Consider the following 15450-nt stretch of genomic DNA (forward strand, 5'->3'; position numbering starts at 1 on the left):
GCTGCATGGTGGAGCGGAAGGCCAAGCCAGGGTCCTGCTGCATCGTGGTGATGCAGCGGAATGCCATGCCAGGGTCCTGCTGCTGCATGGTGGTGGCAGTGGAGGAGGTCCAAGCAGGAGCAGCAGTTGTCATGGTGGTGGTGGACTGTCCAACAACACTCGGCATGGTGCTGGTGCTGTAGTAGTGTGCTTGGAATGGAGGTGGCCATGCAGTGGTATGCAGCAGAGCTCGGCATTGAGGTCAAGCGTGACAGTGTTGGCACAGGTGGATATGCCACCACTGTCTGCTGAAAATACCGACTCTGCTGCATAGCCTGCACATAAGCAGCATTACAGACCTGCATGACACTAAGCTGGAGATCAGGAGTAAGGTGTTCCGACATGCCCTGTTCAATTTGATTGAAAAAATTATGTGCTGTCCTCTTGAGGTCGGCTTTCACTTGGTCAAAGCTTTTGGTGACCTCCTGGATACGTGTATTCATATTGTTTATGGCACTATGCAGTCGTTCACTCATCGCCTTGAGTCCATCATGAAAGACCGAGCTCAAGTGCAAAAACTCGGGCATGAGTGACCTGTCCGAGGCCCTCTGCCGCTGCCGGGAAGAGCCCCCCAAAAAAGAGGCAGAAGACTGGGACAGGGGAACACCTGATGGACCAGCTTCCTGGTCTCCAGTCTGTGTGGTATGCCCACGTGCTGCAGCGCTGCTGGAAGGCTGGGACGGGTCCGTGGCTGTTTGATGAAGGACCGCTCCAGAACCAGGGTCAAGAGTGCTGCTCCGTGTGCTGTGAAAAAAGAAGAAAAAAACACATTACTAACAAACATTTACAATAGTAAAGTGCCAACTCCTTTGGAATAGAAAAATACAGATTAGGCAATCCAACACAACCCATTACACCACAAACAATACTTACGTTCTCTGGGCAAGAACCGGTCTCAAAAATGCAAGGATGCGGTGATACTTGTATTTGCGGATCCTTGCTCCAGAACCACTAGGAAGCCGGCTCTCTTGACGAAGGTCCTTGTTGAAGCGATCCTTCATCGAACGCCAATGTGTTTTGACTTTGAGCACTATTGAAAAATATAAATTATGGTTAGACAATGCACTTTTGACCGTGATCACACAACTGTGTATGATGAGAGAAACGAGAGTTTCTCTCATCACACACAGTTGTGTGATCCTGGCCAAGGTCACTGCTGCAGCACACCGCATTGCAATTCTTACAAAATGCATTTCGGACCCGAGTCGGGGCATTGTCCCAGCTATCCCACATCGCTTTGGCCACCTCATTCCATAGCCGCCGGATCGTCACGCTGCCTGAGGGCTGCGGAACCCGGGTGTCCCACAACGGGACTCGCTCATGGACCAGGGAGATTAGGAGGTCATTTTCAATGAGGTCCTCATCCCATTCTGGAACCTAAAAAATAAATAAAGACATTAATGTAGGAGACATTAACATAAGGAAAAGAAAGAAGACAGAAAACTGGCATGAATATTGAAAGTCAAGAAAAACAGGAGTCAGGAAGAAAAAGGTAAAGAGAGAGGAAAGTAAAGAAATGAACATTCAAGAATATTAAAGTGAGGATACAATAAACAGTCAGCCACGTATACGTACACGCTACCGCCTTGCCACCCGACTGTGAACCCGCTGCTCCTGCTCAGCCTCTGCCGCAGTGAAAGAAGTGCTCAAAAAAAGGAAAAAAAAATTGTCATATGTGTAGATGTGACAGTGAATACTTACCAATCTGAGGAGGTGAGTACTCACTTCACTCAGGCTTGGACTGGCCCATAAGGGGTACATGGGAATCCCCCGGTGGGCCTCTGTGCAAATCAAGGGCCCCCAACCTTACTGTATGGGCAGTACTTGTCATGATTCACTTAATTCACTCTTTTCACAAAAAAGCAGCATCTCGTTATTCATTATCCAATCTACCCAATTTATTATTATGTATTTGTTAACCAGCCTCGTGTAATACTTGTATACAGGTGAAAAGTGGGCCCCCAAAGTCAATGTTACTGGTGGGCCCTTGGCACCCCAGTCCGACACTGACTTCACTGACATGTTTGGCTTGTGCAGGCCCAGGACGTTGCTCCTCCTCAGAAGAAGATGACATTCTGATGCATGCAGGAAGAAAAAAATGCCAGAAATTAGGACATATAGAGACAGAAAATAGAAAATAAAGACATTGGCTAGGATATACTCAGATTGTTCAGTGTCTTGTTTGCTCCAAGGTTCTTGCCTGCGTCTTCTCTGCTTCTCTGTCTGCTGGGTAGTGATCTGCAAATGCCCACTCCCTCCTTTTATCAGTTTGTATGTGGGGGGTGGCTAATCAGTGTCTAGTAGTGTTGAGCATTCCGATACCGCAAGTATCGGGTATCGGCCGATACTTGCGGTATCGGAATTCCGATACCGAGATCCGATACTTTTTTGGTATCGGGAATCGGAATCGGAAGTTTCCAGTGTATGGTTCCCAGGGTCTGAAGGAGAGGAAACTCTCCTTCAGGCCCTGGGATCCATATGAATGTGTAAAATAAAGAATTAAAATAAAAAATATTGATATACTCACCTGTCCGGAGGCCCCTGGACATCACCGCTGGTAACCGGCAGCCTTCTTTGTTTAAAATGAGCGCGTTCAGCACCTTCCATGACGTCACGGCTTCTGATTGGTCGCGTGCCGCTCATGTGACCGCCACGCGACCAATCACAAGCCGCGACGTCATCCCTCAGGTCCTAAATTCCCTTCTAGGAATTTAGGACCTGAGGGATGATGTCACGGCTTCTGATTGGTCGCGTGGCGGTCACATGAGCGGCACGCGACCAATCAGAAGCCGTGACGTCATGAAAGGTGCTGAACGTGCTCATTTTAAGCAAAGAAGGCTGCCGGTTCACAGCGGTAAGGTCCATGCTGCGTCGGAGAGGTGAGTATATCAATATTTTTTATTTTAATTCTTTATTTTACACATTAATATGGATCCCAGGGCCTGAAGGAGAGTTTCCTCTCCTTCAGACCCTGGGAACCATCAGGGATACCTTCCGATACTTGAGTCCCATTGACTTGTATTGGTATCGGTATCGGATCAGATCCGATACTTTGCCGGTATCGGCCGATACTTTCCGATACCGATACTTTCAAGTATCGGACGGTATCGCTCAACACTAGTGTCTAGACATGTTTTCCTGTGGTGCAATGCATGCATTCACAAACGCAAGCAAACGCATATGCTTGCGAACGCATGCGTTCACATAGACCGTAATGCGTTTTTTTGCCGCATTCCTTCCGCTAATAACCGCATACGTTTCTAGGCAGCAAATTGATGCTTCTAAAATTACTACATGTAACGTTTACTGTGCCAAACCGTAGACGACAAAATGACGCATGCGTCGTCTAACGCGGCAAAACGCAACCGATCGCAGACACATGCATCCCTAATGTTAAAGATAGGAATACACAACGCATGCGGATAATTGCGGCACAAACGCTGCGGACACAACCGCAAATGTGAAACCGGCCTAACACAGCAGCAATTATGAAATCAGAAATATAACATTAGTAGTTTTAGCACAAGATACATGAATACATGTACAGTGAACTACCACACATTAGCAAAAAGGTAAGTAAATTGCATGTGAGTTATGGCACAATCGTTGGTAATCAATGCAAGCAGTTTATTGCTAGGCTCAGGGTGGAATCTTCTGCCCCCTGGAGACTCAAGCTTTCCTTTCATTTCTGTTTCCCAGGCAGAATGACCAGCCTATGAGAAAAGCTGTAATGCTCAAGCCTGAGAGGAGGAAACATTCAGCTGGTGTGGGGAGTTACACTTAGTATATATTTATCCCTCCCTTCTCCATTTCATGGAATCATGAGCAGGGAACACAGGGGGCTTATGGAAAGCCTTATAAAGACCTGTCACTGGTGAGGGGAGAGGCAGAGAGATTGGGCACATTTGAAGACAAGCAAAGAGTATGACAAGATAACAGAAAAAAATAAGCAGTCATCTCACAGGAAATCTGTCCAGCATTACGCCTACTGAGAGAGATGACAGAGAGAATAGAGCAATCAGAGAGTAAGAATTAGAAAGGAGGGCACATAGGCTAGTGCGAAGCTGCTTGTCTGCTCTCCATCACACACAGGCATTAGCAGTACCTAAGTCTTTCGACTCAGCATTCTGCACTGAAAATATGCTGCCTGGCCCTGGGGATGCAGCTGAGGAAGGACCCAAGAGCAACCAGGCCTCCGCTCAAAGCCCAGGAGAGAAGCAAAAATGGGCAGAAGCCAAAGCATTCTATGAAAACTTGACCCCAACCAAAAAGCCAAAATCGGTATGTGCTACGCTATGTAAGAACGTAATAATAATCTTCATTTTACAGCTGAAGAGAATAGAATGCAATGTAATGTAGCAATTGAGAAACATGTTTGCTTTCAGCCACCTAAGTAGACAACATGTCACAGACACAGCCGTACCCCCGTCATCTTATCTGTCACTCTCTTCCCAGTCTATTTTTGTATGCATTAGTCAGTAGGGATGGGGTTAATTCTACTAGGCGAGATGTGCTGGTTTATGTGTTGTCCATGCAGTGCGACAGGGGACAGTGACAGAGGCTGAGTTCCTGGTTCTCATGAAGGTGATTAAGCAAAGACTGACCTTCAACTGTGGGATTAGCAATGGATGTTGTCAGGGAACCCAGCCAAGGTCACTAACCTATGACCCTATTGCTAAAGAAAAAAAGGTCATGGAATTATACATGTACATAGATATGCAGCTTGTGTTCATCATTAAATGTATGTATACACTCGTGTACTCTGATGCATGTATACACACATCTACACTGGCGCATGTATACACACATCTACACTGGTGCATGTATACACACATCTACACTGGTTCATGTATACACACATCTACACTGGTGCATGTATACACACATCTACACTGGTGCATGTATACACACATCTACACTGGTGCATGTATACACACATCTACACTGGTGCATGTATACACACATCTACACTGGTGCATGTATACACACATCTACACTGGTGCATGTATACACACATCTACACTGGTGCATGTATACACACATCTACACTGGTTCATGTATACACACATCTACACTGGTGCATGTATACACACATCTACACTGGTGCATGTATACACACATCTACACTGGTTCATGTATACACACATCTACACTGGTGCATGTATACACACATCTACACTGGTGCATGTATACACACATCTACACTGGTGCATGTATTCACACATCTACACTAGTGCATGTATACACACATCTACTGGCATGTAGCGCCGGCTACTTTGTATTAGAAGAATGCGACTATAATAAACCAACCAATTCCATTGAAATATCTGTTGAGTGTTGATCAATCTTTTCTATAAGCGTACCTGATCCACAACCTGGAACTGCTGACCTTCGCTAAGTATGTAGACTAACAGCAGCAGAGCAAGAGAAACGGGAGCCATGACACTTGTAAACATCACTCCCCTGATACATGTACAGAGAAAACTATTCATTGAAAAATTGATATAAAATCACTGGAGTGATACAGGCAGTTGATGAACCTTAAAGGGCTTGTCATGTTTATAAAGCCATTTTTATACACCTTTGCTCTCTAACCCTGAGAGACCTATTTTACTCTGCATTACACTAGCAACCTGTTTATGTGAATCGACACTGTGTGATGCCTTATTTTCCCTGCGCTTGTACTGCAGTGAAATAAAAACGTCATGGACAGATCTCCATATAGACTGCAGCTGACTTCTTGAAGTCTCAGCAGTGGCACTCTCAATGGGAATCTTTCCATAAGATCAACCTACCTATGGTCATGGAGATCAGAGAAAGAGGAATAGAATGATACCTTGACAGTCTGCTCTCCTGATCTACATGTCTCACACTGGTAACGTCCCCATTCATTAAAAATAAGCTCTGGAGGTAGATTCTCGGGGAGATTCATGTCAGGCCCATAGATTGTAACAGTTTAAGAAAACCTGTGAGTTTCTATGGAATAAATATCGGATCACAGATATCATGGTATAATGTTATTGAACTTTCTATGACCTGTATGCCCATTTAGACGGCTTAAGAGGGTTAACCCTACTGAGACATTCCCTTGATTGCCTTTAAGGTACCGTCACACATTGAAATTTCCATCGCTACGACGTTACGATTCGTGACGTTCTAGCGATATCGTTACGATATCGCTGTGTCTGACACGCTACTGCGATCAGACACCCTGCTGAGAATCGTACGTCGTAGCAGATCGTTTGGAACTTTCTTTCGTCGCTTGATCACCCGCTGACATCGCTGGATCGTTGTGTGTGACAGCGATCCAGCGATGTCTTCGCTTGTAACCAGGGTAAACATCGGGTAACTAAGCGCAGGGCCGCGCTTAGTAACCCGATGTTTACCCTGGTTACCAGCGTAAACGTTAAAAAAACAAACAGTACATACTCACCCGTCGGTGTCCTTCAGGTCCCTTGCCGTCTGCTTCCTGCTCTGAGTGCCGGCCGGAAAGTGAGAGCAGATCACAGCGGTGCTGCGATCTGCTCTCACTGTACGGCTGCACTCAGAGCAGGAAGCAGACGGCAAGGGACCTGAAGGACACCGACGGGTGAGTATGTACTGTTTGTTTTTTTACGTTTACGCTGGTAACCAGGGTAAACATCGGGTTACTAAGCGCGGCCCTGCGCTTAGTTACCCGATGTTTACCCTGGTTACCCGGGGACTTCGGCATCGCTCCAGCGCCGTGATTGCAACGTGTGACCGCAGTCTACGACGCTGGAGCGATGATTATACGACGCTGCGACGTCACGAATCGTGCCGTCGCAGCGATTAAAATTTCAATGTGTGACGGTACCCTTAGGCTGGCCATACATATTAGATAGCTGACAAACTATTGTTTGATCAATAGCTATCTCTCCTGTCTCCCCCATAAACATGAAATGTTGGCTAGGTCTAGCAACCCTGTGACCTCTTAAAGAGAGCTGCCTGATCCTTATATCCTCCAATTTCATCTGGGAGGCCTCCATGCACATTACATGGTCCAAATCGATGGGTTAGGAGGATTTTTATCTTATGTATATGTAAGCCTTTCAGCTTATTGTCAAAAGATTGTTCCAACAAGTAGGGATTGTTCAAAATGGAGAAATGCTTTAATAAAATTCTGAAAGTGTGAGGCAGGTGGTTGGTCAGCAGATTTGGTGGGATAATGTAAACTGAAACTAAGGCCATCCATAGAAGTTTCCAACTGGCTATTCTGCATTATTTTCTGTGGAGGGAACTGATGCATCGTTTTCTCTGGGATTGTTCACATTAATTTAGCACATCAGTTAATGTGTTGGATCCTTCAGGGACCACCAGTTTCACAATACTAAAGGTACCTTCACACTAAGCGACGCTGCAGCGATATCGACATCGATGCCGATCGCTGCAGCGTCGCTGTGTGGTCGCTGGAGAGCTGTCACACAGACAGCTCTCCAGCGACCAACGATGCCGAAGTCCCCGGGTAACCAGGGTAAACATCGGGTGCTTAGTAACCCGATGTTTACCCTGGTTACCAGTGTAAATGTAAAAAAAAAACAAACAGTACATACTTACATTCTGGTGTCCGTAACGTCCCCCGGCGTCTGCTTCCTGCACTGACTGTGAGTGCCGGCCGTAGGGCACAGCACAGCAGTGACGTCACCGCTGTGCTCTGCTTTTACTTTACGGCCGGCACTCACAGTCAGTGCGGGAAGCGGACGGCGGGGGACGTGTGACAGGCAGCAGAAGGTGAGTATGTACTGTTTGTTTTTTTTTACATTTACAATGGTAACCAGGGTAAATATCGGGTTACTAAGCGCGGCCCTGCGCTTAGTAACCCGATATTTACCCTGGTTACCATTGTAAAACATTGCTGGCATCGTTGCTTTTGGTGTCAAACACAACGATACACGCCGATCTGACGACCAAATAAAGTTCTGAACTTTCAGCAACGACCAGCGATATCACAGCAGGATCCAGATCGCTGCTGCGTGTCAAACACAACGATATCGCTATCCAGGACGCTGCAACGTCACGGATCGCTATCGTTATCGTTGCAAAGTCGCTTAGTGTGAAGGTACCTTAACAGGTGAAAAAGCTTTAAAACAACTGATACTGCTTTGTGATCAATTGATGAACAAGGAAACTGAGCCGGTGGCAAAAAGGACAATAGGAAAAATAAAAGCAATGCTAGATTCAATTGTGAAGATGACAGATATGCTTAAAAGATACAATAACAAGCTTCAAAATCTAATCGTTTATCCACAGTAGTTTAAGAGCAGTGATAATCCAACCCATCCCCAGTTTAACATTTAGCGGCATTATATTGGCACACATAGTAAACATAATGTATTTCAGTTGGACCAGCTAAAAAGCCTTAATCTTAATCTCAGAAATACACATATATAATCTGGATTTAGGTGATTTCACTAATATCTCCAAATGCTGCAGTGTCTTAAGGACAATTTTAACAACAAGGTCCAAATTGTCAGCAGAATGTAAAGCTCTGTCCACACCATTTCAATTATGCACTCATCTATCAAAACAGTTGTGCGCAGCTGTATTTTTTGCAGTGTATCATGTATTACATTTTAGTGTATTTCATTTGATTAAAGCATGTAGAAGTGAAACAATGTGGTTCTTATATTTTAAGCCATAAGTACTGAATATACTCGAGTATAAGCCGACCCGATTATAAGCCGAGACCCCTAATTTTGCCACAAAAAACTGGGAAAACTTATTGACTCGAGTATAAGCCTAGGGTGGGAAATGCAGCAGCTACTGGTAAGTGTCAAAAATAAAAATAGATACCAATAAAAGTAAAATTAATTGAGACATCAGTAAGTTACGGTAAGTGTTTGTGAATATCCATATTGAATCAGGAGCCCCATATAATGCTCCATACAGTTTATGATGGGCCCCATAAGATGCTCCATACAAAAATATTCCCCATATAATGCTCCATATTAAAATATGCCCCATACAATGCTGTACAAAGGTTAATAATGGCCCCATAAGGTGCTCCTTAGAAAATATGCCCCATATAATGCTGCATTAAAGTTGATTATGGCCCCATAAGATGCAGTTTATGCTGATATGATTATCCATACTGTATATCTGCTGCAATAAAAAAAAATAAAAAATTACATACTCACCTCTCGTTGCTGCCCGCTGCTCCTCAGCATCCCGTCTCTCCGCAGTGACTGTTCAGGCAGAGGGCAGCGCGCACACTAACACGTCATTGCGCCCTCTGACCTGAACAGTCACAGCCAGAAGATGCGGAAGACGGAGCCGCACGCGGCGGTGGAACGGGGACAGGTGAATATGAAATGCTCACCCTCCCCGTTATACTCACCTGCTCCCGGTGCAGTCCCTGCTTCACACTGACAGGTGGTCTCCAGTAGCTTCTTCCTCTGTTCAGCGGTCACAGGTACCACTCATTAAAGTAATGAATATGCGGCTCCACCTCTATGGGAGTGGAGTCCATATTCATTACTTTAATGAGTGGTACCACGTGACCGCTGAACAGAGGAAGAGCTGCGGGCGCCCAGAGGCCATCAGAGATGCAGGGACCGCGCCAGGAGCAGGTGAGTATGTGACAGCCGCCACTCCCCCTCCCCCGCCGACCATGACTCGAGTATAAGCTGAGAGGGGCACTTTCAGCCTAAAAAAATGGGCTGAAAATCTCGGCTTATTCTCGAGTATATACGGTATTTGTTTTTAATACCTTCAACTTAGCTGCCGTATTAGAGGCTTATGTTTCCTTCCTGCATTGTGTGTATATAGAGATGAATAGTCTGCTCCCGCAATTCTATTTTGTGCAGCTCCAACCACCAGGATGCAGACATTCTTATTGTTTAGAAAACATGTTGGTCAAAGGAAAACCACATCCTTCTAATGTACAGAACAAATTGTCATCCCTGAACTAATAGATATCATGGGAGGTCTTGAAGGATAGATGCAAGCGCCCTCTGGTGGCTGCGCCCATTAATCTTCTTTGATGATGCACTATGTGTCTGGCGCTAATATGGAGCTTTATTTTTTATTTTAAAGGTATAATCCCACCGTAGACATTGTTGGACCATTTACCGGATATGCCATAAATATCTAATAGGTGTTGATCCCACAGCAAGTTGAAATCCATTCAGCTGTCAGTGAATTATGACTAGTGCAGCTCCATTCAGTCTTTGCACTGGGCACAACAGTGCTCCAGTCTTACCAAGAGTAATGAAAATGTTTTTTGTGGCCCTTTGAACTGGAAGAATGTACTCTTGAGTTAAAGAGGTGATAACTTATTGACTAGTGGGTAAAACTGCTGGGACCCACACCGTTCAGCAGAATGGGAATTTTTATCCTTGACCGCGGGTACTTTTATTTGCATAAGAATGGAGTGGCACTATGCATGCTCGAACGACACCGTTTTAATTTTCTGTGGGTCTTCAGGAAAATGATGCGTGCATTGTCAAAATAGCCTCATAGAGAATGAAAGGGATGGAAGTCGTTCGTATGCAATGCTGGTCCATTATAGGGATAAAAGTGCCTAGTTCTGCTGATTAGTGAGGGTCCTATTAAGTTATCACATATCTAGCAGGTTTGTTCTCTCCAGACAGCCCCTTTAAAAAGTTACGCACTTACATACACATGACAGGTTTGTGTGCTTTATTTTATTGTTATTTCCATAATTGTGAAGAAAAAAAAAAATCTTTTTTTACTATAAGATGCAGTTTGTAGCAATATAAAAATCTTGCTAAAAAGTGTACACCTGATAGTCCAAAGGCAGCTTCCTATGATGAAGAAGAACGCTGACACAGCGCCCTCCTGAATCACTGAGCAAACTATTCAGTGGCACGGCTCTCGCTCCTCCTGCCTGACACTGATCAGTCTGACCGGTGCATGGCAGGAGAGGAGTCTACCAGGACTTGCACATTACTAGTTACATGGATGCTGCAGGTCATGGTGCAGATCCTGATCAGACACTCTGCTGTGCAGAGTGTCAGATCAGCAATCTGCTGTAAAATAGAAATGTCCCACATTGGGACAATTTAATAACATTTAAAAAAAATTATAATGTGTAAAAATATATATTTAAAAAAAAATAAAATAAATATTTTATCAATAAATACATTTATTAATGTAGATTTTAAAACAAACAATAAATGTACACATATTTGGTATCGCCTCGTCCGTAATGACCCGCTCTATAAGGCTAGGTGCACACGTTGCGGATTTTGCGGCGGATCCGCAGTGGATTGGCCGCTGCGGATTCACAGCTGTTTTCCATGCGGTTTACAGTACCATGTAAACCTATGGAAAACCAAATCCGCAGTGCACATGCTGCGGAAAACACCGTGCGAAAATGCTGCGTTGTACGTCTGACCTGTGATCCGGCAGTGTCCGTCTTTCTAGGATTGCATAAATGTGTCATCGGCCACACTTTTGTGCACTTCTGAAAAGAAGGACACAGCTGAACAGAGGCCAGACGAAGTCCAGAGTAAGGCCGGCGTCACACTCAGCGTATGTAAATACAGTCCGTTTTTTACATTTAACCCTTTATTTTACAAGCTAGAGTGCCCACATTTTGCACATACACACTACTAACATTAGTAGTGTGGAATATGCAAAAAAAAAGGGATATGAGATGTTTACTGTATGTAAACCATGTCTCATATCCTGTCGGGTTTGGGAAGGAGAAAGAAAAAGCCGGCAATTGAATTACCGGCTTTTCACATATCTCGCGATGAATTAAATATAAATACAGAATATATATATATATGTGTCTCAATGACATATATATATATATATATATATATATATATATATATATATACACTGTATATATGTTTTAACGAACATTTGAGCACATAAATCCATTAGATGTCGGTTTTGCAAGCGTGCGAGAAAATATCGCAGTACGGATGCCATACGGATTACATACGGAGGATGCCATGCGCAAAATACGCTGACACACCCTGTTTAGGCACATCAGGGGCTCTTCAAACACGACATGGCGTTTGCTAATTATTCCATCAAATTTTGCATTCCAAAAGTTAAATGGCGCTCCTTCCCTTCCAAGCCCTGCTGTGCGCCCAAACAGTTGTTTTCCTCCACATATTGGATATTGGCGTACTCAGGAGAAATTGCAAAACAAATTGCATGGCACAATTTCTCCTTTTACCCTTATATAAATGCAAACTTTGGCGCTAAAAAAGATTTGTTTGGGAAAAATGTGATTTTTTTTATTTCCATGGCTCTATGCTATAAACTTCTTTAAAGTACCTGTGGGTTCAAGGTGCTCAATACACATCTAGATAAATTCCATAAGGGGTCTAGTTTCCAAAATGGTGTCACTTGTGGGGGGTTTCCACTGTTTAGGCACACAGGGGCTCTCAAACGCGACATGGCAACCGCTAATTATTCCAGCATATTTTACATTTAAAAAGTCAAATGGTGCTCCTTCCCTTCCAAGCCCTGCCGTGTGACCAAAAAGTAGATTTCCCCCACATATGGGGTATCAGCATGCTCAGAAGAAATTGCACAACAAAATGTATGGTCCATTTTCTCCTGTTACCCTTTATTTTTTCCTTCCACATTCCAAAAATTCCTGTGAAGCACCTGAAAGGTTAATAAACTTCATGAATGTGGTTTTCAGCACCTTGAGGGGTGCAGTTTTTTGAATGGTGTCATTTTTGGGTATTTCTGTCATAAAGGCCTCTCAAAGTCACTTCAAGTGTGAGGTGGTCACTGAAAGAAAATCGTTTTGCAAATTTTGTTGTAAAAATGAGAAATCGCTAGTCAACTTTTAACCCTTATAACTTCCTAACAAAAAAATTATGTTTCCAAAATTGTGCTGAGATAAAGTAGACATGTGGGAAATGTTATTTATTAACTATTTTGACTGTCTGATTTAGGGCTCATACTCACTTGCAAGAAACTCGGATGAGTCTCGCACGGCAATACCCAGCACTGCACCCCGCACTCAGGAGTGGAGCGTGCGGCTCCATGTATTGCTATGCGGCCGCACGCTCCGATCTGAGTGCCGGCAGCAGTATTAATATGCGGGACTCATCCGAGTTTCTCGCAAGTGAGTATGAGCCCTTAGGCCGGTTTCACACGTCAGTGATTCCGGTACGTGAGGTGACAGTTTCCTCACGTACCGGAGACACTGACACACGTAGACCCATAAAAATCAATGCATCTGTGCAGATGTCATTGATTTTTTGCGGACCGTGTCTCCGTGTGCCAAACACGGAGACATGTCAGTGTTCGTGGGAGCGCACGTTTTACACGGACCCAATAGAGTCAATGGGTCCGCGTAAAACACGGACCTCACACGGACAGTCTCCGTGTGCGTGCAGGAGACAGCGCTACAGTAAGCGCTGTCCCCCCCACATGGTGCTGAAGCCGGTATTCATATCTTCCCTGTAGCAGCGTTTGCTATAGAGAAAATATGAAGAATAGTGTTAAAAATAAAGATCCATGTGTCCGCCGCCCCCCCACCCCCTGTGCGCCCCCCCGCTGGTCAGAAAATACTTACCCGCTCCCTCGCTCCTTCCTGGTCTGGCCGCGCCTCCTACTGTATGCGGTCACGTGGGGCCGATCATTTACAATCATGAATAGTCGGCTCCGCCCCTATGGGAGGTGGAGCCACATATTCATGACTGTAAATGATCGGGCCCACGTGACCGCATGCAGGAGAAGCCGCGGCCAGACCAGGAAGGAGCGACAGCCGACGGGGGACCCGGGTAAGTATTTTCTGACCAGCGGGGGGGCGCACAGGGGGTGGGGGGGCGGCGGACACATAGATCTTTATTTTAAACACTATTCTTCATATTTTCTCTACAGCAAACGTTGCTGCAGGGAAGATATGAATCGCAGCTTCAGCACCATGCAGAGTGGGTACCACACGCTCCGTGTGGTACCCACTCGCCATACGGGCGGCACACGTGTGCCGCACGTATGGCCTCCGTGAGTTCCCAGGCACACGGACACGGATAACTCCGGTACCGATTTTTTTCATAAATAAACACAAGTCATATTGAAGAAATTTTACCATTATCATAAAGTACAATATGTCACGAGAAAAGATTCTCAAAATCACTGGGATCCGTTGAAGCGTTCCAGAGTTATAACCTCATAAAGTGACAGTGGTCAGAATTGTAAAAATTGGCCTGGTTTAGGAAGGTGAAAACAGGCTTTGTCTCAAAGGGGTTAAAATAACACGCTGCACTTTTGTTTCCTTAAAGACAAGAGCTGAACAACCAATGCAAAAATGTATCAATTCTACAATCACATCCTCATAGAACAGTGTGGGCTCTATCTAACTAAAGTTCGCAATCCTATATACAGTAGCTGAGAGATGTCAGCTGTCTACTTTGTGAGGGAGCCTGTTTTCCTCATGTTTTTCATCTAGTGGAGCCCAAGACAGCAAGAAGACATTGGGCCTAAGTGATCATTTAAGATTTATTTCAATTTTCTTTTATATATATTATGGTATTCACTGACATTTTTTTCTCCAAGTTCATCAATATGGAGAACACAATTCATGAAATGCGCTGAAAGTCAAACATTTATTTTTTTCAGAGCAAAAAAAAAAACATTTGCATATTTTCCAAAATGTGGAAAAAATTAATCAAAAAACTCTGGTATTAATAAAATTACTCCTGGAGGTAACTGGAGTATATTCGTGACAATTTTTTTTACTTTTTCAAAAGTTGCAAATGATGAATCAGGCAAAAACATATAGAACAGACTGAACATGAGGTGCAAATGGAAAGATGATTTTGACAAAAAACAGTCGCAAATGCAATATGTCCGCTGTAACGTGTGTCTATACTCCCCTGAGGATGCAAATATAATTAAAAACGTCAATCACCTCCCTGGGTCTTGCCTCTAAAACCAGAGCCCAATTACGCCACTGATAGCAATTGCCGATAGTCAGAAATCTTTATTTGCAAATTATCCCTCTTCTTGCAAGTGAATTTTTTTGTAGCTTAATATATAGGTAATAATATACTAAAAATAAATATGACCTGTTAACCAGCAATGTATAGAAAGAGTTACTGTACGCTGCAACACATAAGAGGAATAATTAGTTTTCTATTCAAATAAAAAAATTAGATTATGTTTAGATCTTTTCCACAATTATACAGTCAAACAAACGCTAAAAAATAATGTGCGTAATATAATTAACAGCCACAATGGTCTTAACAGTAATGACATTATCCAGCCACATGGCCTTAATTGTAATGATTCAAAATGTGACATCTTGAAGCAAGAAACAGTTCATTGCAATAGGAATAGGGCAACACATATACTGTAGTGAAGACAATGGGTAAAAAAAACAACAAACACCTGCAGCAGGCAGCATGATCGCATGTGTAATGTGTATTAAATGGTTTTATTTGATGATAT

General features: G+C 43.9%; 1 protein-coding gene across 1 annotated transcript in view; it reads left to right on the forward strand.

Moving 5' to 3' along the window:
- The first annotated feature begins 4036 nt into the window (after window positions 1–4036).
- Window positions 4037–15450, forward strand: part of NT5C1A (5'-nucleotidase, cytosolic IA) — a 74866-nt gene continuing 63452 nt past the window's right edge. The window contains exon 1 of the mRNA XM_077299625.1: window positions 4037–4320. Coding sequence (XP_077155740.1) covers window positions 4180–4320 — 141 coding nt within the window. The 5' untranslated portion in view covers window positions 4037–4179. The remainder of the gene's footprint in view (window positions 4321–15450) is intronic.

This window comes from Ranitomeya variabilis, chromosome 3 (assembly GCF_051348905.1).
Source record: "Ranitomeya variabilis isolate aRanVar5 chromosome 3, aRanVar5.hap1, whole genome shotgun sequence".
NCBI classification, from domain to species: domain Eukaryota; kingdom Metazoa; phylum Chordata; class Amphibia; order Anura; family Dendrobatidae; genus Ranitomeya; species Ranitomeya variabilis.